The sequence below is a fragment of the Watersipora subatra genome, chromosome 2, assembly GCF_963576615.1.
Source record: "Watersipora subatra chromosome 2, tzWatSuba1.1, whole genome shotgun sequence".
NCBI lineage: Eukaryota > Metazoa > Bryozoa > Gymnolaemata > Cheilostomatida > Watersiporidae > Watersipora > Watersipora subatra.
The window spans coordinates 57034820-57059584 of record NC_088709.1 but is presented as its reverse complement, the minus strand read 5'-3'; the positions used below and the strand labels follow the sequence as shown (position 1 = coordinate 57059584).

The following is a 24765-nucleotide window of genomic DNA, read 5'->3' as shown; positions in this document are numbered from 1 at the left end:
GAGCTAAGGTTAAAAAGTTTAACGATTTTTTACGGTAAGTTATAAGATATCAGTGCTAAAAGTGACAGCATTACAATGACGATAAAACAGATGCGTAAGAACAATAGACATGGTTTTATTGAATGCGTGAAGTATATTTGTGAAAGTATTTCGACGAATGAGGTTGCATGAAAGTGTAAACAGAAACCGTCCTGTAACAACTACGTCCCATTTGAGCCGTTTTGGAATGCGAATCCAAACTGCGACGGTCTCGTGTGGCTGCGATTAACTGTTCGTTCTTTAGCTTTTAAGAGCTTTTAATCACAGTTCCATATATTTTGCACCTACAACGCAACAGTAAGACATGGTGAATCTTATGATACCAAATAACTGTAATGTGAATTTTGTTGCAAGTCAACCTTTAAGGATTTACTCAGGTGTTCTCGCTGATTGGCTGATGGTTGGCTTTTTGTCAGCCAATGACAGCGTGGCTGTTATTTAATTAGCCTATTATTGTTCTGATTGCCAGAGTGTAAATTATAGCACAAAAAGCAGTAGCTAGCCATAAGGTTCATTGTATATTTGATTATGTTTATCAAGCACTACCCAGCGTGACTGCTCAACTTATAGTAAAGTAGGAACTAATACAGTCAAACATGGATAACTCGAACTTCAAGGGACCGAGCAAAAGTGTTCGAATTATCAGAGCGTTCAAGTTATCAGAGCACTGTCACAAGTCCATATATTTACTTATTTATTAGTAGATACATGTACATATACAAACAATAATATAAATCAAAAGCACAAATGGCTTGTTTCAAATTAAATGCTTCTAATGTAAAGTTTAAAACGTTTTCATGAAAAAGTATAGAGATTTTTCTATCACTTGAGATTGGTTTGTTGTTTGAGGGGATGTTATTGCCAGGACGTTTTTCAGATTGACATTGGCAAAACTTGATCGCTGTTGAAATGCTCAAAAGAAAAGACATTTTTTTCTTTTGGGGTTTTACCCACGATCAATTTTGCCGTTTTTTCTTGAAGTTTATGCAGATTACCTTACTTTACCTGGGATTCGTTAAGAGCAACACTCCGAGGCAGTTCAATTAGAAGTTTTACGAGGTTTTACGGTACATTCTATATCACTCACGCTTTTTTAATAGATACTTATTGAATGTACACACGTATTCTGTGTTTAGGTCAAACGATGAATAGTTTTTTGTAGCTCAGACAACGTATACGTTTAATTACACCAATTTTAAGACGTTTTAAACATTCAACATTCCGACGTTGATTCAACACGGAATCAACGTCGGAAAACTATTCATCACGGGCTAGCCGGGTCACGCACTCAAGGATTTTTGCCACGCACATACAAAACAACATGCGATTTTTGTATGTGCGTGGCGAAAATCCTTGCGCGCGTGACCCGGCTAGCCAGTGCTAGTCATCGTATCGCAGTATAAATCAATTTTCACCAAACTTTTAGAAAAGTCGTTGACAAAAATATTTTGCCGATGGTGGTAATAACGACGCTTATGAATTACAAAAAGATGAAGTTTACCTCTATGGCTTTGAATAAAGTGATTTTCTAAAGCGATAACAACCGTTTCGGTAGCCGTTGGGCAAAAAAACAGTTCGAATTAACAGTGTTGAGTTCGAGTTATCTATAGCAATTTATCATTACGTGGGAATGGACCAAAGGAAATATTCAAATTAACCATGTGTTCGAGCTATCCGTGGACGAGTTATCCATGTTTGACTGTATTTTCATATATGTATTGCAGAGTTTCTAGCGGTGGAGAGGCAGCAGCAGGAGAAGTCAGCGCCTCTTTTCATAAGAATGGTGGGCAGACAGACTATACGCATACCTATTCACAAATTGAAGACAATGAATACGCTCAAATAGCCAAATAACCGATGACATTGCTTGTTTCGTTTACAATGTTTCGTGAACACACAGTCATTACTTCCATACTTATGTTATTATTTTATGTTAACCACAATTGAAACTTTGTTTCAGTTTTATGAGACATTTAGTACAGCTTTAACCTGTTCATATTTAACTGTGTTTCAATGGTTTTATAAGATAATTTGTTTATTTTAATTTAGCTTCAGTATAAAAATATGCAAGTATATATATGTTAAATATATATTAAATTTTATTATAATTGTGTCTGTGGTATATTTGAAGGAGTTGGTAAAGGTATATAAACATGTAATCGGTAACCAATAAGTCATCATTTACTAAATGGGTTAAGGAAGCAGCATGCCGAATTGGTATGAGGCTGTAAGTGATCTGTGCTTCGAGCGAACGCCGTTGCCAACTCAGCTGTTTAGGTTTTAGCCAAAGGAATGCGCAGAGGCTGGGTACAAGTGACAATCAAGTGGCCATGAAGTTTTCAGGTGTAAAAAGTTGCAAAATGCCTCACAAAATCGGAGAAAACCATAGATGTATATACCATAGATATATATATAGATACATATAAATATATATAAATACCATATAAATAGATATAAATACCATAGATATATATATAGATATATAGGTTTATATATCTATGGAGAAAACTCATTGTTCCATTTTCGAAAATATTGGTCGCCACAATATTGGTAAGTGCATTACAAACGATATTAAAAATATTGTTTGTAATGCACTAATCACTTGCCCATCATGACCGTGACCTAAATCTTTTAGAAGGTAGTTTGTGAGAAAATTTTAATTGACATTTTTATTACATCTTTGATGCTTCATATTTCTTTGACAATATTTCTTATCAATTTAAGATTTAATCACGGCCGTCATTGTGTAAGGCTTTGCTCATGGTGGAGGAAGCTAGGTATTAGTTTTAGGTGCAGCTCTATCTATAACTGCCTCATATTTAGAGTCATCCTGCTCAACAAGGTCTCAAAGTTCTTCTATAGCTTGGCAATATTTTGACCTTGCAGACTATAACTCACTAAAATTGAGCAGTATATTATTATAGCAGCGTGGCTAGCTAAATTTGTTGTGTTCACAGTTCACATATCGGAAGATGAACGCCAAAAGAAAAACGCTGACTAACAGTGATATAGTGTGAACCAGGCTTTACTGCCAATTTCTAAAATACAAAAATATCCATTCACTATAAGCAGACTTGAGCAATCGTGTTGCATGAGTAAAGAAAACTGCCGGTTCCCTTTGCTAAGAATAAACCACCGAGTGTATTACCTACAAGAATATATATCTGTGCAATATGTATAAATATATATGAAGTCAATGTATATGCAGCAATTAACAATCATGCAGAGTGACTGCCCTAGGTTTGCTGAGTCTTTATTTGTTAACAAGGTCTTTGTATATCAATAGACTCCTTCTTTTATCGCTGAGAGCAATCTTCTCTTTGTTGTGCAGCTCGGCATGTGAGCCCGCTTACCGGTAGACGAGTCTCTTACTGTGTTAATGAGATTCGGCCTTGCTGCGGCATCAGTCACGTGATCAATCTCGTTGTCCCTGGTCACGGCGCTCTGCTATTACAAATAAATATAAATTGAGGGCTATGCTTTAGACCAACAGTAATCATTCTATACATTAGAACGATCCCAAAAATGAATCGAACTAAAACATGTTAGTTAATATTTAGCAAAAATGTTGGTTTTAGAGTCAGTGAATAGTTATAGAAGCCTACAGACATTAGCTGTTTATAAAGGTCTCAGGTGCATAAAAAGACAAAGATGAACTTTTTCTGTACGATTGTTAACTAAAACCATAAAAAATATTCTCATAGTGTTTTTATAAAAACATGCACGTGCACATATTAAAACTTAAAGAAATTGACATAACTTAACCCTTTCACTGCCGTCCGTGTTCAAATTTAGCTATATATTTTTTTTGACAACATGTTAACAACACTGCTATGCAAAAAATTCAATGTATTTATACTTTGGGGTTGATAAAGCTATGTGAAGCTATGATCGCTACGAAGCTGAAACGATCTTCTTCAATGTTTCTTACTCTTACAAAATTATTAATTTCACTATCAGAGTCAATGCTGCTACTTTAATAATTTGTGTAATTACTAAAATCTGAATATTAATTGGCAATAATGTCATTAACAAAAGTAATTCTCTATTTTATAACTCGGAAGGTACTTACGAAAGCCATAGTAACGCTAAATAGTTTGAACATCAGAAAGAAAAAAATGTTTGTTTTCAAGTTGGAAATTCCCAAAGAAAATTTAATATTACTTCATCATTTTAGGCTAATCTTATAAATAAATCTTCGGACAACACGGTCAATACCATAAAATTATAAATATTTTTCATTATGTTGTCAACGAATAAGAAAAATTAAGCTACTATGAAATTGCTGGAAAACTCGCAAAAATGCACATACGGCAGTTGACAATAGGCTTCGCATAAATACGCATATGGCAGTAAAAAGGTTGAACCTTGTATAAAAAAATCTAGAAACATCAGGCATAATGTAGCCGCCAAAGAAGCTGAAATCATATTACACGCAACACCAAAGTAGTTATCTGTGATCATGTAATAAAAGTGTATCAGCTGAGTATGGGAGGCCAATTCGACAGCGTCCTAGGTAGTTAGATCACTTTCATGCTACTGGCAGCTCATTACAAATAATGATCAATATTTTCCTGGGAAAAGAAATAACCTGGTATAGAGATGAGGATCCAAATTCACCACCTTATGTTGAGCACTCTGATTTTAGTTCTAAGCATGATGCATTTTGATATATATATATATATAATATAATATATATATTATATTATATAGGAATATAGATTTTATATAGAAAAATAGGATTATATATATATATATATATATATATATATATATATATATATATATATATATAATCCTATTTTATGTGGTTGGGTGATTTCCATTTTCATCACATAGCCTTTTCTCCTAGAAAAAGAACCAAGGGTGTTTAGGTAGGTTTCCATCATCCTCTGCTACGGAGAATGCCTTCTCATTATACACAACTGACAGGATGGAAAATTCAGTGAGGTTATTAACCATTGGATGCGATTAATTAATTTGCTTGTCAGAGCAATGAGTCTTTGGGTACGCCATTGCAGACAACAGTTATAGCAAGCCCCTACTTGACTTGCTGGCCTTGTAGTTTGTTTCTGTGGGTAGTTATGGTTTACTGGTCAGAATCAATCAATCAAAGATCAATTACACACTTGCAGCTATTTGTTTGACGCTGACCTAAAGTTCTATCATAAATATCATTAGGGTTTCGCAGTTTCATTCGAATCGACTTAGTAATTTATGTCTTGCACTTTTTGCTAAAATGGTTGGAGGATTTTCACCTCAAAATTATTTATTTATGAATGTCACTCAAAGAAAATAAAATAAGCATCAAAATATAAATTGAATTGTAATTAGTTGTTGAAATAAAAAAATTACTCAAAAAGGAGTTTTGTGATGTTTATTTAGACATGCAGTATACTATACAGTGTACTAGACTATATAGTCCTGTTGACCATATTTATAAAAGAAAATCTAACCATTGTGATTTTGTTTTTTCTATAGTTATCTGGTTACAAGATCAAGGTTAGCATGCATTAACAGTTGCCTGAAACTCATTTGAAAATCGTAAATGTATATCAGTTAATTATTGTACCAAGTAAATTCAACATTTTATTAACAATGTGTTCATAAGTAACTTTTTTGTAAATTAGCTTTTTTCGTCGTAATCAGATATCTTGAGGCTCATAAGCATATGCCTTCTAATAGCTGTTTTAATTGTTGTTTTTGACTGTCAATTAAGATTTAAAATCGTTAGGAAAGTCAGAAATTAGTGTCAGTTTATGTTTAACTTGCAGGTGCGACACATTTGAAATGAGGAAGTCAAATCTGACTATATATAATAAGATGCTTAGGTAAAAATCATTCACTTTTTGCTGCAGCCTTCCCAATGACTGACAGTCCATTAGGTGAGTTTACTGGTCGATATTGATAGGAAATTATAACATTTGAAGCAACCATTTTTTAAGCAAAATTAAGCAGCTATTATATTCAAACTGGAACATGTCGCATTTTTCTAAAATGGCTTCGCACTTAGCACTATTGACTTGAATACATTATCTTTCTGCATTGTTGAAGATTTGAATGTTTTACCATGAGAAAAAAGTAAATTTTGAATTAGTTAATGTACCTAACTCTTTTTATGTTTACCTTATTGTGTAATGTGTACTCTCAATTACATTATGCTATATGACACATTAGACAAACTAAAAATACACTCACAAAAATTGTGCATTTGTCTCAGGCAGCCATTAAACCATGATCTCTCCAAAAAACCATTTTCAGCCACACCAATCTCGAATGTTCAAAACTTTGATCATTATAGTGATAATAAAATTTGTCACAATATGCAATGTTTAGCTGAATATATTTTCTTTTTCTAAATGATTGATAAAAGACGTGTAAGTAACACGTACAGTGCCATTGTTTGTCTCAGTAATCAATGATTGATATAAAGTTGAAACGACCACCAAATTATTGATTCTTTAAAACTTTTTTTGTTGCGCTAATAATGACAATTCTTTTGTTCCCGTCACCAATTTACCAAACAATTTTTACACTGAGCATGGTGTAGATGGAATAAATATAAAATGAAAACCATACTTCTAATTTGTCAATACACAGCATGGTACAAACTCGTCAGGAAATGAGTTTAAGGGCATTTTAGAACAGAAGGTTTCCATTACCAATTCAGAGTATCTTTTAGGGAAATCAAGATACAATTGTCAAGTTATTTTAAACTTATTAAAGTCATTTGGTTGCAGTACTGCTAGAATGGGCTTGTGAGAATTAATATCCATATATCCGCTGTGTGGAGCAAATGTTGATATATGTTTGACTTTGTCATTACTTCCTGCACACATCACAAATTTAAAAATTGAAAGATTCATGCGACATCTTTTAAGTTGGTTAGTTAAGAGTATTTGACATTGCATTATGTCATTCAAGTACTCAGGCTAAGCATTCCAAAAGTTTTTTTGGGTGAGTGCTAATAAGGTTTTTCCCTTGCTCGCCACACGTTTTCCTGTCAAAATTGTCTCCCATACCACAGCAGTAATTCAAGACCGAAGTTATATTGTATTTTCCTACTTAAATGAATGCTTAGCTTTTTAATCGTTTTAAAATATAGACTAACCAATATTTTAACAGCTTATGTTTTTTAAATTTCATCTGCTTTTAATACTCAATATGTTTTTAGCGAGTTTCAAGCCAGAATAATCTCTGTGCTAAAAATTCATTCCTTTGAGCAAATATTCATTTAAGCCGTGCAAGTACAACTATAAAAGAACTTCTGTCAGTAATACTCGAAGCTGGCTAGATGTCATAAATAGTCTAATGTGGCTTGCTGTGTGTATAAAAATCAAATCATATTCTACATAAAATAAAACCCAATCACAAACGACATTTTTCAGTTTTAAATATAACTTTGTGGTAAATCTTATTAAATTTTTTTACCCAACGCCTTGATGGAGATGGAGTCTAGATTAGCGCTAAAATGAGGAGTTGTCAAACAGCCACCCTGAATGTGATAATAAGTTACCAGGGATGATAAACATCATTTAAACATTACTGCTCAGTTTGAGCGATTTCCCAAATATATCTTTCATAAACTTAGTAGACACATGTTATTCTGTACAAAAACAATTCAATTGTCAGAAGCCATTGAATATGAAAACATTCATGCCAAAACTAATGAATAAAAAATATTGAAATCTATGCCGATGTTGTCGCGGGAATAATGTTCTTCGTAAACATGGGAATAGCACATTGTAAACCATATAGTCTAACACTTCTAGACCAGTCAGAATATACACAGTAAAATACAAAATGGTTGCTGTCAGGTTTTAAGTTGCGACTCACAGCAACTTATACAAGTTAATCTTTATTTTCTTAAAAATCAAAAGTTGCTTTACCATAAATAATTACGTAACAAACTGTTAGTCATAGAAAAATTCAGATCAAACTATGATTATGAAACAAGTAGCTTCCTATCATATGATTGATCACTGCCATGATTGCCTGATGAGCTAATATTAAAACGTTGTTTTATAGGTGAGAAAATGTCAAAATTCTACATCATCTTCTGTTTCCTGGTTGTCATGGTTGCATCATCAAACATAGGTAAAGATAGACAGGATATAAGACTAAGCCCTGATGGAGGCTATACTGATGTTATTGTTGCCATCGATGACAAGGTTCCTGAAAATGTAGACATTATTAACAGGCTAAAGGCAAGCAATTTATAATGTCCTCTTTGGTTGGTTGTTTTATTGACGCGATGGTTTAAAGGCAGTCTAAGGGTTATTTGGTTGTTGCTGCCTCCATCTCGACAATATGCCTAAAGTTGCTAACACTAGTTTTCTGTTATTGAATGATAAAATAGAGACTTTACTTTTAAGTTATGTGAACAACTTTCTGGATAAACTATTTAAATACATTTATCAGGAAGATAGGACTAAATTTAGCTTACCAAGTTAAAGAACCCAAATGAAAACAATATGGATAATAACCCAAACGTTGCCATTCTTTGATTTTTTAATACTTCAATACCAACAAATTCATTTTAGACGGAGTTGTTTCTAAATTACATGTATATTATAAAGAACAATATAAAAAAGGTAACAGTTAGTCAAATCTTGTAAACAAAATGTGAGGTGATGTCATCTAATATACATTCTGAAAGTTCAAATTTATAACATAAAATATCTGTGCCAACATTATAGGGAAACTTTGACGGTCATTTGATATATTGCAACGACCATTGCTGGTTTTGTTAAAAAAATCTTATAAAACAACTGTAACATATTGTAATGTGAATAACAAGGTATTATACAGCATCTAATAAAATACTACTGCATGAAGTGATAACAAGTAGAGTAATACTTCACAAATATATGTTTTACTGCTTTCAAGTTGCATCTGTATTGTATCACTCTTTTAAGACTAGCAAATTAGCTTTTATAGATAAGTTAGTTTATAGACAAATTATTTTGACAGATTTATAAAGGTCTATCAATATTTTACTGTCATTCATATATCGTAAATAAACATTTTTCTGTAGTAACAAATGCAAAGAAAACTAATGCTTAATTTAATTGTATTAAACAAATATTCTATTAAAACAAAATAACGCAAAGAAAAAAATGTAAAAAAGACAAAAGGAACTTTTTCCTAGCACTTTGTTAATTTTACAAATACATTTTCTGTAAGAATAAGTGTGAGAAGCTCTGATATTTTTCTAACTGTTGCAACTATCATTAAAAGCATCAGTCAGCACAAATATGACACATAGTTTTATAACATATTTCATTATATTACATTAATTATTTTTGAATTAAGTCACAATAGTTTATTGAGAAAAGAGTTTGTGTCAGAATTTTTTTGAATGTATGCTAGCACATGCCACCTCATTAAATCCTTATCTATAATTGGCTCTGCCACATTGCTGGATAAGGAAAGTGTTAGATGTATGTAAATTAGGGGCTCTCATAGCTTGGGCCCGTTCTTGTAGGAGATCCGTAGTGTCTTACAAGTAATCAATTTATGTAGAGTTGTTCCTTGACAGTATCACACTGTTTCAATTATATTAATCTGTATCCTGGAATAGAACATAAACGTGTGACCAATAACTTTAAACACTTGAAAGCTGAGTGAATATAACGGGTTGTACAGTAGAAGGCTGGTTTACAGTGCAAAATGTTGTTAGTTGGGAAATTATGTAATGATGTATCTTATCCTATTTTTAAGCCTTCCTACATGGCAATGAATAAACACAGCTTTTATTATAATAAAGAATAACTTTGTTTAAATATATTGAGTATGTCACAGCTGCTTTCAGCAAATCTTGAGGTAGTAAAGGATGGTTTAAGCTGTTTTTAAGGATGGTTTAAGCTGTTTTTAAGGATGGTTTAAGCTGTTTTTAAGGATGGTTTAAGCTGTTTTTAAGGATGGTTTAAGCTGTTTTTAAGGACGGTTTAAGCTGTTTTTAAGGATGGTTTAAGCTGTTTTTAAGGATGGTTTAAGCTGTTTTTAAGGACGGTTTAAGCTGTTTTTAAGGACGGTTTAAGCTGTTTTTAAGGATGGTTTAAGCTGTTTTTAAGGATGGTTTAAGCTGTTTTTAAGGACGGTTTAAGCTGTTTTTAAGGATGGTTTAAGCTGTTTTTAAAGATGATTTAAGCTGTTTTTAAGGATGATTTAAGCTGTTTTTAAGGATGGTTTAAGCTGTTTTTAAGGATGGTTTAAGCTGTTTTTAAGGATGGTTTAAGCTGTTTTTAAGGATGGTTTAAGCTGTTTTTAAGGACGGTTTAAGCTGTTTTTAAGGACGGTTTAAGCTGTTTTTAAGGATGGTTTAAGCTGTTTTTAAGGATGGTTTAAGCTGTTTTTAAGGATGGTTTAAGCTGTTTTTAAGGACGGTTTAAGCTGTTTTTAAGGACGGTTTAAGCTGTTTTTAAGGACGGTTTAAGCTGTTTTTAAGGATGGTTTAAGCTGTTTTTAAGGACGGTTTAAGCTGTTTTTAAGGATGGTTTAAGCTGTTTTTAAAGATGATTTAAGCTGTTTTTAAGGATGATTTAAGCTGTTTTTAAGGATGGTTTAAGCTGTTTTTAAGGATGGTTTAAGCTGTTTTTAAGGATGGTTTAAGCTGTTTTTAAGGATGGTTTAAGCTGTTTTTAAGGATGGTTTAAGCTGTTTTTAAGGATGGTTTAAGCTGTTTTTATTTTATTTTTGTTTTTATTACAGCTGATTTTGTAAAAAGAAGAAAGAAAAAAAATCAAATGCAAATTTGCTTTCCATATTGAGAAAAAGCTATTGTATGATATTATTACTGTCATTTACATTTATGTGAGTGTAAATTAGAATAATGTTTTAATGAGAGCTTCAATTTCATTTGCAAACACTTTTTGGCAAAAGTCATATAATATTCTTAGTTTGAATTATACTTAATCCTATTTACAACACTCATAAGAAAAATTTGTGTGAAATGACGTGAAATGACGTGAAATGTGACCTCACTAGTTATTGCTGCAATAGATGATATCAGCTATTGCATTTAAATCGATGCGTTACGTTACGCGTCTCTATTTATTTTGTCTGTCACTCCGCAGTTACAGAAGTCATAGTCACATTCTTTTATTGATCTGAACATTTTAATTGCAATAAAGTTTCATCGATGTGAATCTTATATCATCCTAGCGATCAGATCATCTCAAGTATCAAAGCCAATAACAAATGATAGAAAAATACTGATACTTCTTGATAAAAAAAATGTGTGTAAGTTCATATATAAGCCATTAGCTGTTGAACTTAATTTCTGGTTGGTGCTACCCACAAACTCTTTAAAAAGCAGAAATATGGGTTAGTACCCAACTGGACTTAATTCTGGTTCCTTCATTTATTTGAAAAACTGTTTTTTATTTTTTGCTAATCCTCCAAATATAATCATTCAGAAAGAGCTTAGTTGGTTAACAAGCTTTACCAACTGTAGAACTTGTCATTCGTCTTGTAATCAAATCATCTTTTTATTAATGTTAGCAACATGAGTAGTTTTTGCTGTTGTAACTACTGCAATAGCATATTATTATATTTTACACAAAAAAGCATTTTCAAATTTTGGTTTCCCACTGTTTACTTTAGCAGTTGAGACTTACTGAGCTGTCGTTTAATACTTTTGGAAGTTTTAACTAGTAAAATATTGTACAAGAATTTACAGAAAGTTACTGAGGCATAAATTTAGTTTTATGTAATTTGCAAAAATATCGATGGGTTATGAATGAAGAATAACCCTTTTTCAATTTGCATCATTGGGTGAGTATAAGAAATTTACCTGTTAATGCAACTCACGACCAGCTCAAGTAATATGTATTGTACAAGGAAACTAAACGGTTTCTCATGAATTGTAAAAGGCCATCATAACTTTGGCTGTCATTTTTTTCGGCGCCTAATCAATCTACAGGGTTGTAAATAGACTCATTCCTTAAAAATCTTGTGTAAACAAAACATAAGTTTGAAGCTTTAAAAACTCATTTGTAAGCAGGTATAAGTAGGTCGCCAGTATTGTTGCCCTATACTATTATAGCATACACTGTATTTTATTGAATTCAATTGTAGTTTACTATCTGATATCACGATATATGATATTAGTTTATGTCAAACTCTGTTATGTTACATGATATTATGTGGCATAACATTGAGTTGTCCTACGTTGTGTTGCATTGTATTTTTATTTTATATCACAACATATTATATTATTATGTTCTATATTATACTATATCATGTCATATCATATTATGTTATTATATCACACTAAATCAGGTCATATTATATTATGCTTTATAATATTGTATTATATTTTCCCGATATTGTATTATGTTAAAATCATAATAAACTCTTTTTATACTATGTTATGCTACTCCTAACCCTATTATATGAATCTATTTTACACTATATTATAATGATAGTTTAAGAAATCAACTTTTCACTATCTCTAATGCTTCTAACCGCTAGCAAGTAAATATAAGTTAAAACCAAGAGGAATGTTACAGTGAAGGTAATTTTACTCAGTTGAGAACAAGGCTTGAAATTATTAAGATTTAGTATGTTTTAGGGCTCCTGTTTCTGCAGTTACATCTGAAAAGTGTATAATTTTCTATCAGCATTTTAGCCATAGCTTTATAACATGGTAATATATAACTTTTTTGTAAACAAGGCTAATATCATATTAAATTTGCTAAAACCATTGTTTTAAATAAATGAACATTTTAGCCAAGCTGATGCATTAACATATAGTCTTTTGTGACTGCCTAAAGAAGCAGCTTAACATAATTGTTATGCTAATAATCTAGTTCAAAGTTTTGAAAAAGCCTCAAGAACTAAAGTAAATGACCAGAATTTTAATCTATAATAGCATTCCATTGCTTTGAAGCAAGAGAATATACAAGTTATAATGTACATAAAATTCTCTATTTAGCGTACTCTTATATTATGTTAGGTTACAAAACAGCATCAATCTGTTAACACAACCAGCTAATATAAAAACTGTACTCTTCACTTTCATCAGGTCTATATCAGCAATGCATCAGAGATCTTACACAGAGCCACCAGAAGTCAGCTTTACATAAAAGAGGTGACTATAGTAGTTCCCTCTGTTTGGGCAGATCAGCCCTCTTGGCAACTGGTAAGAATTTTCTTTTGATTACGCCTTACCTTGACTACACAGTGTCGGTTTGGAACTCAATTAGCCAAAAGTATTGTCTGATGATGATGAATACTTTCCCTAAAGCTTTCTAGATTAAATTTAAATGACAAATTCCATAAACGATGGGATTAAAATTTCTTTTGAATGTTTAGCATTGCTTGAAGCTTGTCTAAGTGTATTGTTTCTAGTTTTTCGATGTTTTGGTTTCTGTATCCTTTTGAAACACAATTTGTTGTAAACTTTTTCTTTTATGTTTGTACTATGCTTAACAAATATTGTAGCTAAGCAATCACATATGTACATCAACTGCTACAGAGCAGCACCTTGGCAAATACTGAAAGTCATACAAAGGCAATAGCTTTAAACTGCATAATATTTCACGGTGTTTTTTTGGTGGTAAATATTTCGGTGATAGGATGTTAATCACCATTTTGATTGCAGGCAAACAAAAATCTTATTGATTTACCATGGCATTTAATTATCTTTAATACATACAACAGACATAAAACATTCACATATCGACAAATGGCTGTAGTAATACAGTCTGCTAGTCTGCGTAAGTATGCAACAAAAAATGTAACTACATGGAACCAACTTTTATAATCAAGATAAAATCTCACACATGAACAAATACTCTCTTTGTTAGTTTTAAGCTCATAGGGTTTTTAATTGCCAATGCCTAAAATGCCAAATAGAAAGGTATGACATGTAATATTATTGAAAAGGTTTTTGCCTTGCATTAAATGCTTCTGGCAGATTGCCAATGCAAGTATTTGCTCTACTTCCTTATTAAATACAAGCTTACAGAGTGTGTCAATTAGCGGAATTAAGATAAGTGACAGATTTACAAATACCGGTGTCGAGCTATTATCTAATAAGGACAGGAATGCTCCATGGCTTTTTCGCGTGCTACAAATTTGGTTTCAAGGAAGTCTTTTACGCTCGGATATACGTACATCAGGAACAATTCAAATTTGCTTGTTGTTTTCTACCTTATATGCAAAAAATTGTTACAATTTTGCTAGCTGTGCATTTTATTCCTGGTTACCCAACGTTTTGTATACTCATGCTTAACAAAAATATTGAAAAAATTGATTATTATCATATTTTATCAGAACCAACATCAGCAGATGTTTCCGGCGCTTCTGTTGTAACATTTATAAAGGTTTAGTAAAGCTAGTACAATGATTTAACTCATGTTAAACTGTGCTGAATTTAAATGCAATTAAAACAGAAAATAATGCTGTTCATATTGATAAAAAATAGCATACAATAAGTATACCTGTTTTATCATGCTTTAAAGAACTCTTAATTAAAAGAAGTTGGTTTTTTTGTGAAGTTGTTTTTTTTTTAGGCTGTTATCTTCTACTTTCTTGAACGAGTATGTTCAAAAGTTTCAAAAAGATTGAAATAACGCTGCCAGTTTAATATTTTGATGAGTAAATCATTGGCTATGCAACTACATGTATAATAGAAGCACTTTTATTATATAAATGATTTTCACTGTTACTGCCCATGTACAAGTCTGTTGAATAATCAAAATTATCCTATAGAAATAAAAAAGAATCATGTTTGAAAACAATTTAAGCTTGTCTATTTCATAAAAAGTTCTGGTTGGTAAAACCTTTTGTCAAACAAATTTTGTAAAATGCTTAGATTTTGCTGCTGTCCTTTAACTGGCAGTTGATTCAAGAGGCATGCGTGATAGAGCTATTTTATATGGACCGGTTTAGCTTTTTAGGGATACTTGGTTATTTTGAGTAAAGTAGCAGATTGATCATTATTTTGGTGTAATGATTTCCAATTACCTTACATGCAAATAAAAGTGTATTTTAAAAGTTGACTCGCAACAAAATTCATATTACAATTATTTAGTATCAAAAGATTCACCATGTCTTACTCTGCTGTGTTGTAGGTGCACAATATGAGGAAATGTGATCACAAGCTCTCAAAAGCTCAAAAACTAACAGTTAAAATAATGACCGTAGTTTGGAATCTTTTTATTTTGATGGCGTACTCAACTAGATGTGGTTATTGTTTTGCCAAGTGATACTATCATGTGAAATATAGGCCAATAACAGGCTCAATATAACACTTTTCGTAGCGCTAGTTTTATAATAAACACTTTGGGTTCTATCGGAAAGCCCTTATCAAATATAGATGTTTGCTAATTTAAAGTTTTGCTTCAGCTTGATCTAATCATCTAGTCATAATCTGATCATGTGACCTATATTTGCCGCCAAGTGGTGCGAACAATTTCTGCAGCATTTTTCAACCATCACAGGTGACCAACAGGCTCCCCATGTTTATTAAAAGATGATATGCAATCCCTCAAGTTAATGTTAAAAAATTAAACAATTTTTGAGGCCAGGTTTTGAAATATCAGTGGTCAAAGTGACAACATTACAACTATAATGCAATAGAGGTGTAAGAACATGGTTTTATCGAATGTGTGAAGTAGTTGTATAAATATTTTGACAAGTGAGGTTGCATGAAAGTGTAAACAGAAGCGCCTCGTGTTCAACTACGTCACATTTGAGCCGTTTTGAGAAGGATTCCAACCCGTTGGCCGTTTTTGTGATGATTGCAATTGTCAGTTTGTTTTTGAGCTTTTAAAAGCTTGTAATCACATTTCCACATATTTTGCACCTACAACACAACAGAGTAAGGCATGATGTATGTTTTGATAGCAAAAAACTGTAATGTAAATTTTGTTGCAAATTAACCTTTAACCATTAAGGTCAGGCATAGTTAGTCTAGCAATGACCATATTAGCAAGTAAAATATTGCTTCATATAAATACTAAAATTGCTTTCACCTCATCTTTTTCAGCCTACTTATGCAGAAAGAAATGTGGCTTTATGCATACTTCTGCAACGTTATGCTGCGTACTTGTTATCATTTCTATGATAGAATATTATTTTATCTCATTTCCTGCAAGATATGAAACAAATTTTGTGAGAGTTCTCTGCTTTGGGCTTTGTGAGTTATAAAACACAGTTTTCATTGCATCGTTGCAGTTTAAAAAAATAATTTTCATTAACATCATATGAAATTTAATATTTGATAATAAATTTGTTGTTTCTGTTGGAACATATTAACACTGCACAGTGTTTTTTGTAAGTTTTGTGAGACTCTCAATTTAATGCTTCGATTTGGTGGCACTAAATCTTAACAATGGTGAAGGTCGTGTCTGTTTGTCCATCTGTCTGAAGGCATACTTAGAGGTGAGAAAAAACAATGCATTACAAGGATTGAACTCAGATTTTCAAACTTCTAGCCAAGTGCACCACCACCTGCACCACTAGACCACTTTGCCGTGGTATGGAATATTTGTGGAAGTACTTTTTACACATGAAAATACCTCATGGTGCAACAAACTACCAGCATTCTAATTTCAATAAATGTTTGTCTCAATAAACTCACAGCCTCATTCTTTACTAATCTTGCTTTGATTCCATTAAAATGTGTCTATACCAACAGTTCTTTGTCTTAAACGATACAATATAATTTATGAATTGCATTATATAGTTTTTTGGCTGAATGCAAGCTTAGGTTTCTTATTACGAAATCGCAAACAGCATCATTTAAGTACATTCTACAACATTATCAGAAAGTACTTGTCTATTAAAATTCATGGTAGTACATGTAAATTCTACTTATTCATTGAGTGCACATTTGTTAGTTTGACTAGACGCGATGCGTTTCAACATTTTTTGCCCAAATATGTCCAAATTCCATAGCAGTCGAAAGATTATCAAAATATTTTGTTTTAAAAGTCTAGCTTCCAAGAGCCTGCCACTTAAACATCAATTTGATTGGGAAAACACGGGCGTGCAAGTACATTAGGAAACCTTTGCATGCATTAAGGACAATTGCCCTCAAAGAGAATGTCCACAGAAAGAAGTGTCATGAAAGAAGTTTAAAAATTTGCGTTAACAATTACTTCTACGAAGCAGGATACCTGATTGACAGTGGAAAAACTCAAAAACTCAAAAAAGCAATACCGGGTTCGCTGCTAACCATTAGTAATTCTACAGTAGTTTTTTTATTATATTACTGTATTTTCTACAAAAATACATAACAATTCTCAAACACAATCAAATGTTCAATTATTACTACTTCAACATCCGAGTTTTCGACTCAAAATTTTATCAAATACTTTTGTTGGCATATAAGTGGCATTTGAGACAAAAATGCGGCCCATCATTTTCTGCGTCCACAGAATATGTCATAAATATATTGCTGGGATGTAGACTGAATATTATTGGAAGTTTTATATGCTTTGAGCTCAGATGTACTGAGACAACATAATTTCATCCTTTTATTGACAGCCAGGAACAAATGAAACGCTGTCAAAGGCAAGGATAGTGGTGGCTGAACCTAATCTAGCCTACGGCGACACTCCTTACACAGTGCAACCGGGTCGTTGTGGAGTGGAAGGAGACTACATACACTTGACTCCAGACTATCTCATACTAAATAAGTCTGGGAACATTCCTTATAGACCTGGTAAGCCTCATTGAATACAAAATGTCTAAGAAATGTTTGCAAGAAATTACTAAAGCACCAATTTATTTTTTAGTTTCAATTTAAAACCGAAACAGCGAACTTGCTATAGTTTTAATGCCAAAACTTAGTTTTTAAATTATAAGTAAGTTTACCTTCAGCAATTTTCTACTGTTGAATATTCAGCTTTAGCAAAATAGAATGAAAGACCTATAAAATGAACAGGTAAATAAATTGATAAGCTACTGCACGCAGGCATAAATAGATAGATGAAAAAAAACTGATTGATGCACTAAAAATAAATAAGTAAACACAGCAAAACATGAACTGTTTACAGACTCAAGAAGAAGAAGGAAAGGTAAGTAAAAAACAGGTGTAGAGGTAAATTAATGGCAAGGTAGAAAGGGCTAATAAATGGAGGCATAATAGACAGTAAAGTGGAATGTGCAAATAGAATAACTGATAAATGTGCCCCTGATTGATGGGAAATAAATTTGGTTTGTCATTGAGCAAATGGATACTATTATATACACACAGTTTGGTAGGTTATTACAATAAGGTATAAACAGAAGGAAAATAGAATAAAGTTACACTGAAAGGGCATTCTGATAGGTACATGGATAGATCGATAGATATATAGACAACAGAATGTACCAACAGGCTGTTGAATCTGTGGATAGACAGTTGGCTCAAAATATGAATAGGTTTATGGTGGAAAGTTACACTAACGAGTAAATGTCAAGGTAAATGAGTACAAGATTGACTTGGTTAATAGGCTGATCATTGAATAATATAATATATATTATAATTGATAATGTTATAGCATCATTGTTTATTGCATTAAAATCGCTGTAGTCATATGAACATGGGTAGCAAAATATCTTCGTTTTACATGCATACATGTATGCAACTCATGTTTTCCTGCTTTCAATTAAAGAAAAGAAAATTGTCAAAGAATTTGCTAAACTCAGATGGGGACTATTTGATGAAGATGTTGCAGTAACTGATAAAGAAAATCCACAACTTTACTGGCATCAAGGAATCTGGAATTTGGTTGGGTTGGTAGAAGTTTCTGTGTTTTTGAAGAGTGAGAGAGTTGGATTGGTAATTAATTAGCTCTACCAAATTGAATCACCATGACCTCTTTATTGTGAGAAGGTAACATTCAGTTTGATATATAGCATATTTGTAATATATTTATTGGTTATTGTACATACATGTATGTACTTTTTCCTTTGTTTTGAAAGCAGTAGAATAGCTGATATCAACTATTCTTTAGGTTTGTTTGGTGCCTAGAATATGAACAGATTTGGTAATTTATTTTTTCATTATGTTATTTTAGTTTAAAAATAAGTTTTAGTTTTTCCGAACTTACCAAACTACATACTATTGTTTTTTTACAATTTTTTATCTTTTTTAGGCTATCTGTTTGTATTTTCAGATTACTTAAAAAATTGAATCGGATAACCAGGTAATTAATTAGCTTAATATAGTTGAAATAGCTGGTTAACAAGTGCCAAACTAAAGTTGATAAATTATAGAACAAGGTTTAAATCTAAGAGAGAAAAGACTCAGCAGTTACTATGCAAAGCTTAACATTAATTTCTTATATTATTAGCATTTTTAACAGCAATAATAACACAGATTAGGAACACAAAATTTATAATCTGTTCTATAAACTGCCATTTTCATTTTCATTATCGTCTGACGTTTTACATATTTGGCTTATTTGCTAGCAGTTACAGCTTTTCTGAGAATAAAATTAACAAATTAGGCTTTCGAAAATTTCTGTACATAAATGTTTAGAGTGATAATTAAAATCTTTTAGCCTTTGCGCTAAATTTTGCATGAGCTTAAAGAAAATCTTGCGCCAAGCTAAAGTTTATAAAACCCTATTTTATGATTGTCGTAGCTGTTGCTTTTAGAAATATATCCAAGACTTCCGTAGGTTAACTGTACTTGCTTGAATACTAAACCAGAAATAAAATGAGGCACTCAAATAAAAGGTTTCAACAGAATGGCACCATATCATTTCCTCCTCGATTCTTTATAAGACCTGTCAAAATCAGAAATAAACACAAGGAGTTTGTTGGGACCAAATCCTAGAGGTAACTTTTTTAGCTGAAACGTGAGAAGCATTGTAAAACAGCTACCTACAGTATGTGATACCAAGCGGTAATTTTTAGTTTAATGAAATCTTTTACACTACTTTGCTAATGTAAACTGTGATGACATCTGTTTAAAATCAAAAGGGGATGATTTTAACTCAGCTTTCACAATATCAGGCTTTTAACCATTTACCAATTTTTCTGTCTGCCAATTTGAAAAATTACACACAGCAATTGCAAGAATGACACCACATGCAATTGATAAAAAATCCCACAAATACAAATTAAGCTAAGAATAATAAACTTATTAATTAATAATCTTACAATGTATACAAAACAACTATTCCAATTGGACTTATGTAAAAAGTCATCTAACAACTCGTTGCAGCTCAGTGTTTATGTAGTAAATTACTAAATCTTGTTTAAGAATTGTGTCACTACCAACTTTTTTTTCTTGTCAGCTAGTCAGCATATAATTTTTATCATGACTTAACAATGAATTTATTTTGTAGGTGCAGTCAAGGTGCCAGCTTTGCAGCAGTTAATTCCACAGGCTGCATGTTGTTAAACATTGAAGGTGCTTCAGTTTGTGAATACAAGCCTACTAACATTGATGGAGTCTCGTCTCTTCTGAGCTATGAATACTTTGATAACGTGTGTATTCAATTATTTCAGATTTTCATTGACATATGTTACAGTCTTTTGATCATTTACACTCTCAACTCTGTAATGACATAACATTTAATAGAGACATTAGTTATTTCAGGTGGTAAATTTATGTGATGGAAGACATGACAGCCAAACACTACACAACAGACTAGCTCGGAATTTGCAGAACAAAAATTGCAATGAGAAAAGTGCTTGGGAAGTAATGACGACACATACAGATTTTGGTGAGTAATAGTTCCTTTGCTGAAGCATAAAACTTCTGTTTGAGATAACTTAGCTACATTCTGCAGATTGCTCTTCCTTTGCCAACACTGGATTTTAGGCAGCAGCTTTCATTACTACTATTGATATTGCATCACCTAATCACCAGCAGTGTAAAAAAAACTGTTTCTTTGTATAAATACTGTGTTGCTCATCTGTTTTAGTGTTGGAGTTTTTTATTTTAATAAATTTAAGAGCTGCTTTAGGATTCTCATCAAATAAAAGTACTAATATAATATCCCAATATTTGTAATTAACCCCCCATTATAATAAAATGCTCATTGCGGCTGTCAGCTACCCAACCTCATATGATAACAAGTTGAGTCAGCTTATGCCTGACGATAGATAGGTAAAAATTCTCCTTCAAATTATTTCTACGTATTTAATGGTTTACGCTATAATAGCTAGAATCTGGCCACATGAAAAATCGGTTTAATAATTTTTTATTGCTTTCACCTGCTAGATGTACTTGAACTGTCTGTTAAGTTCTGCTGAAGATAGCTCTATGTTTATATGTACAAGAAGGCCTACACCCTTATTTAGCGCCTTCTTTTATTTCTTGTCTTTCTTGACTATTTTTTTATATTTTAGAAATTTTATCACCTCTTTAGGGTATCAGCAAAAATCTGCAAGTTTCCTAATAAGAATGTCAAATATGGATTTGCTTGTAATTGCGACAGCAAACACGCAGACAACAATTTAAGGAACTCTGACAATCAAAGTCGTAATGCAAGTAGAATATATTTTCGTAATGTCTCAATCAATAAAATAGTGCTGAAAGAAAAAATAACTAGAAAAAACAAAGAAATCACGTGTTTGTTTGGTTAATTTTAGCAACAGATTATAATGCCCTCAGACGGTGTCCAGTTCCACCAGAAACTGCGTTCCGTATTGTCAAAGAACCATACACTGGTCCAACATTTCCTCCAACTACTTCTACCCAAGCTGTGCCAAGTTCTAGCACTCCACTCACTACTACAACTGTTACAGCCACTACTACCACTCCTGCTCCAATTAAAACACTCTGCCCCCAAGACATAGTCTGTCTCTGTTTGGATGTCTCAGGAAGCATGGGGGTAAGACAACTAACTTGAAACTTGTTTTTAAATAATAAAAGAAGCAAATAGTTCATTTTTAGAGTTTTCTTATTTTTTGAATTTTACTGACAAGTGAAAAAGCTTTTATAAGTTTTATAAGAGCTGCACAACTTGGATTGTTTTGTTAGTCAAGTACTGCATAACTAAAAAAAATACTGAACCATCAATAAATGAACTGCAGATGTATATAAAAACACGTGAGAACCAGAAGTTAGTATTTTTTATAAATTTGATTACTTAAATGTTTGTACACTGAAAAATTCTTAAATTAAATACCTCCATCTAATATGTTTGCTCCTAATTTTGTTTACAGTGTAACAACCATAACATTTCCATCATACGGTCTAAAGTAAAAATTATTTTTGCATTTTATAGTTGTTTAGGGTGATACAATTACTATTGCATTAGATTGTCATTTTTCTTGATGAGGAAGACATAATATATATAGATTCAAATGATTCATGCATTTATTGCTTGAATTTGATTGGATTACCATATTAAATTGGCTATATCTAGCAATGTCAGCTCATTAAAGTACCTGAGTTTCTATTAGCTTGGAGTTGTTACTTGAATTGCAAAGGAAAACAGGCTATTTGTAGTAAATGAATGCTAACAGAGTAATTATATTTGAATGACGTTATATGCCACATATGGTAATTATTAACATAACATAATATTGCAACAAACACCCAGTAAAATTATTACACTATGCTTATTGTAGAGTTTGAAGCTTTGGGCATATATCATTAGCTTTGTATTAACTATATATCATGTACAGTCATTATTTCTCAGATTTTTAAGCAACTGCAAAATTTGGTTTTGGAGTGTGACAAAACTTAAACTTAAAGACGAAACTTTAAAAAAGCTTTTGAAAAAGAAATCCGTACACTAAAAAGCAATTTTATGGAGTTTTTTTGGCTGTTGTAAATCACATATAAATTTTTTATTCTGTCTTTGTGGTTTGCCTGCACATAGAGCACTGCAGTAAAAATTCAGGCATGATACAATCAGTCATACTCCCCATTAATTCAGTTATACAACCTGAGGCGCCTTTTTTGATGCTATAATTGTATTGTTTTAAAATGAGTATATTCGTATGTTCAAACTTTTATTTTAGTATAGAGGTTTTCTGTAATAAACTTGCAATGACTTTAATTTTGTTAATTGGTGCAAAACTGTGCAATGCTGTGCAAAGCAAATCATTAATTTTAAAAACGTAAACAATATTTCACTCAATCAAATAGTTATTATTTCATTAAAGTTACTTTAGTACAGCATGTATATTTTGACCAAATGACTAAACCTTTTGGTTCTAGCAAGATATGTACATTTACCTGCTTTTTTAAACAAATTGTCACAAATCTAATTAAAATTGTTTTATTATAGTTAAAATATACTTAAAAAACAAAGGCTTAGAATGATACAAATAATTCTATTAAACTAGGTTTTGATCAGAGCACTCTAGAACTGAAAATACTAAATCATACTATGAGTGGGATATTCAGTTGTTTGCTTTGCTTTGTTTTTAGCTGCTCATTTTTGTTTATTACATTTTCCGCTTTCTTAAACAAATATTTGATTTAAAATTGGTCATTTAAAATTTATAAGCCAATGCATAATCACTTTTTCAAAAGCGAGAAGCCAAATAACTCTGCTCTAAGGTTGTAGCTTTTTACTACTTTTCACCCTCTAATCTATATATATACATGTATATATATATACTGTATATATATATATATATATATATATATATATATATATAAATTGTTTCCTCACCCCGGATACTCCGTATGGGTGGTAAATTCTGCTCTAACTCGGGTCTCCTACCAGAGACCTGGAGTTTGAGCACTTGCCTCAAGATCTTAGCTGTTCCCAATAGCGCACTTTTCTGCAACTCAACTGAGTTGATTGTTGTTGTTGTTATTTGGGCAAGCCACATTTTATGCGCCGGTGTTATTGCGCCCAGTGCCCCAATGACTACTGGGATTACAGTTGTTCTTACATTCCAGTATTTTTCAATGTCTTCTCCATGAGGGAGATATTTCTCAACCTTTTCTTTTTCTTTGCTGGCTATATTGTAGTCATTGGGTACTGCTATATCTATTATAGTAGCCCTCTTGTTTTCCTTGTCTACCACCACTATATCTGGTTGGTTTGCTAGGACATGCTTGTCAGTTCGGATGTAGAAGTCCCAGAGGATCTTAGCGCAGTCATTTTCATTGACCTTACCAGGAGCTTCCCACCAGTGTTGTGGTTTATTAAGGCCATACTCATCACATAGACTTCTATACACAACACCTGCGACATGATTATGCCGCTCAGTGTATGCGTTTCCTGCTAGCTGCTTGCATCCACTGATGATGTGTTGGATGGTCTCAGGTGCATCTTTGCACATTCTGCATCTAGGATCATCTCTAGAACTCTAGAATAGACTCTATACGTCTATACGTATGTATAGACGTATAGAGTCTTCTGTACGTCTATGACCTACGATATTTTTGCACGCCATCACTGAAAGAAATCAAAATCTTATAATTGTATACTAAATAATTTTTCCTTGTAATCGTAGCAAAACAGATTTTATTTAGCCATTACTTGTTAATTGTTTCACATTTACATTTAAACACCTTTACATTTTTTCCTCATAATTTAATAAAACAAAACTCTTTTCAAGTTATGAAATTTAAAACTTACAGTTATTTGAAAAAGTTTGAAAACCTTTACAGTTGTTTTATTCTTTTTTCTAAATTCTTTTGAACTGCACATGGTACTTTTCTCATGATATGAAGTTTAAACGTTAGAATGGTAAATGTTATATACGTTAAATAAAATTAATCTTTTGTCCAAAAATTTATTTATTACCCGGGCAACCCTTGGTAGTACAGCTAGGTAATCTCAATATAATAGAAGCTGA

At 32.1% G+C, this 24765-nt stretch overlaps 3 protein-coding genes across 4 annotated transcripts in view; 2 read left to right on the top strand and 1 right to left on the bottom strand.

The window, feature by feature from the left end:
- The window catches only part of LOC137387008 (calcium-activated chloride channel regulator 1-like), a 58177-nt gene extending 55965 nt beyond the window's left edge, over positions 1 to 2212 (top strand). Inside the window, exon 22 of the mRNA XM_068073285.1 lies at positions 1764 to 2212. Coding sequence (XP_067929386.1) covers positions 1764 to 1893 — 130 coding nt within the window. The 3' untranslated portion in view covers positions 1894 to 2212. The remainder of the gene's footprint in view (positions 1 to 1763) is intronic.
- The window catches only part of LOC137387006 (calcium-activated chloride channel regulator 1-like), a 261390-nt gene that overhangs the window by 172646 nt on the left and 63979 nt on the right, over positions 1 to 24765 (bottom strand). The window lies entirely within an intron of this gene.
- Positions 5906 to 24765, top strand: part of LOC137387070 (calcium-activated chloride channel regulator 4A-like) — a 34859-nt gene continuing 15999 nt past the window's right edge. Inside the window, exons 1-7 of the mRNA XM_068073359.1 lie at positions 5906 to 5924; positions 8068 to 8246; positions 17542 to 17719; positions 18654 to 18774; positions 20337 to 20478; positions 20591 to 20717; positions 21589 to 21830. Of these exons, the coding sequence (XP_067929460.1) occupies positions 5906 to 5924; positions 8068 to 8246; positions 17542 to 17719; positions 18654 to 18774; positions 20337 to 20478; positions 20591 to 20717; positions 21589 to 21830 (1008 nt within the window). The remainder of the gene's footprint in view (positions 5925 to 8067; positions 8247 to 17541; positions 17720 to 18653; positions 18775 to 20336; positions 20479 to 20590; positions 20718 to 21588; positions 21831 to 24765) is intronic.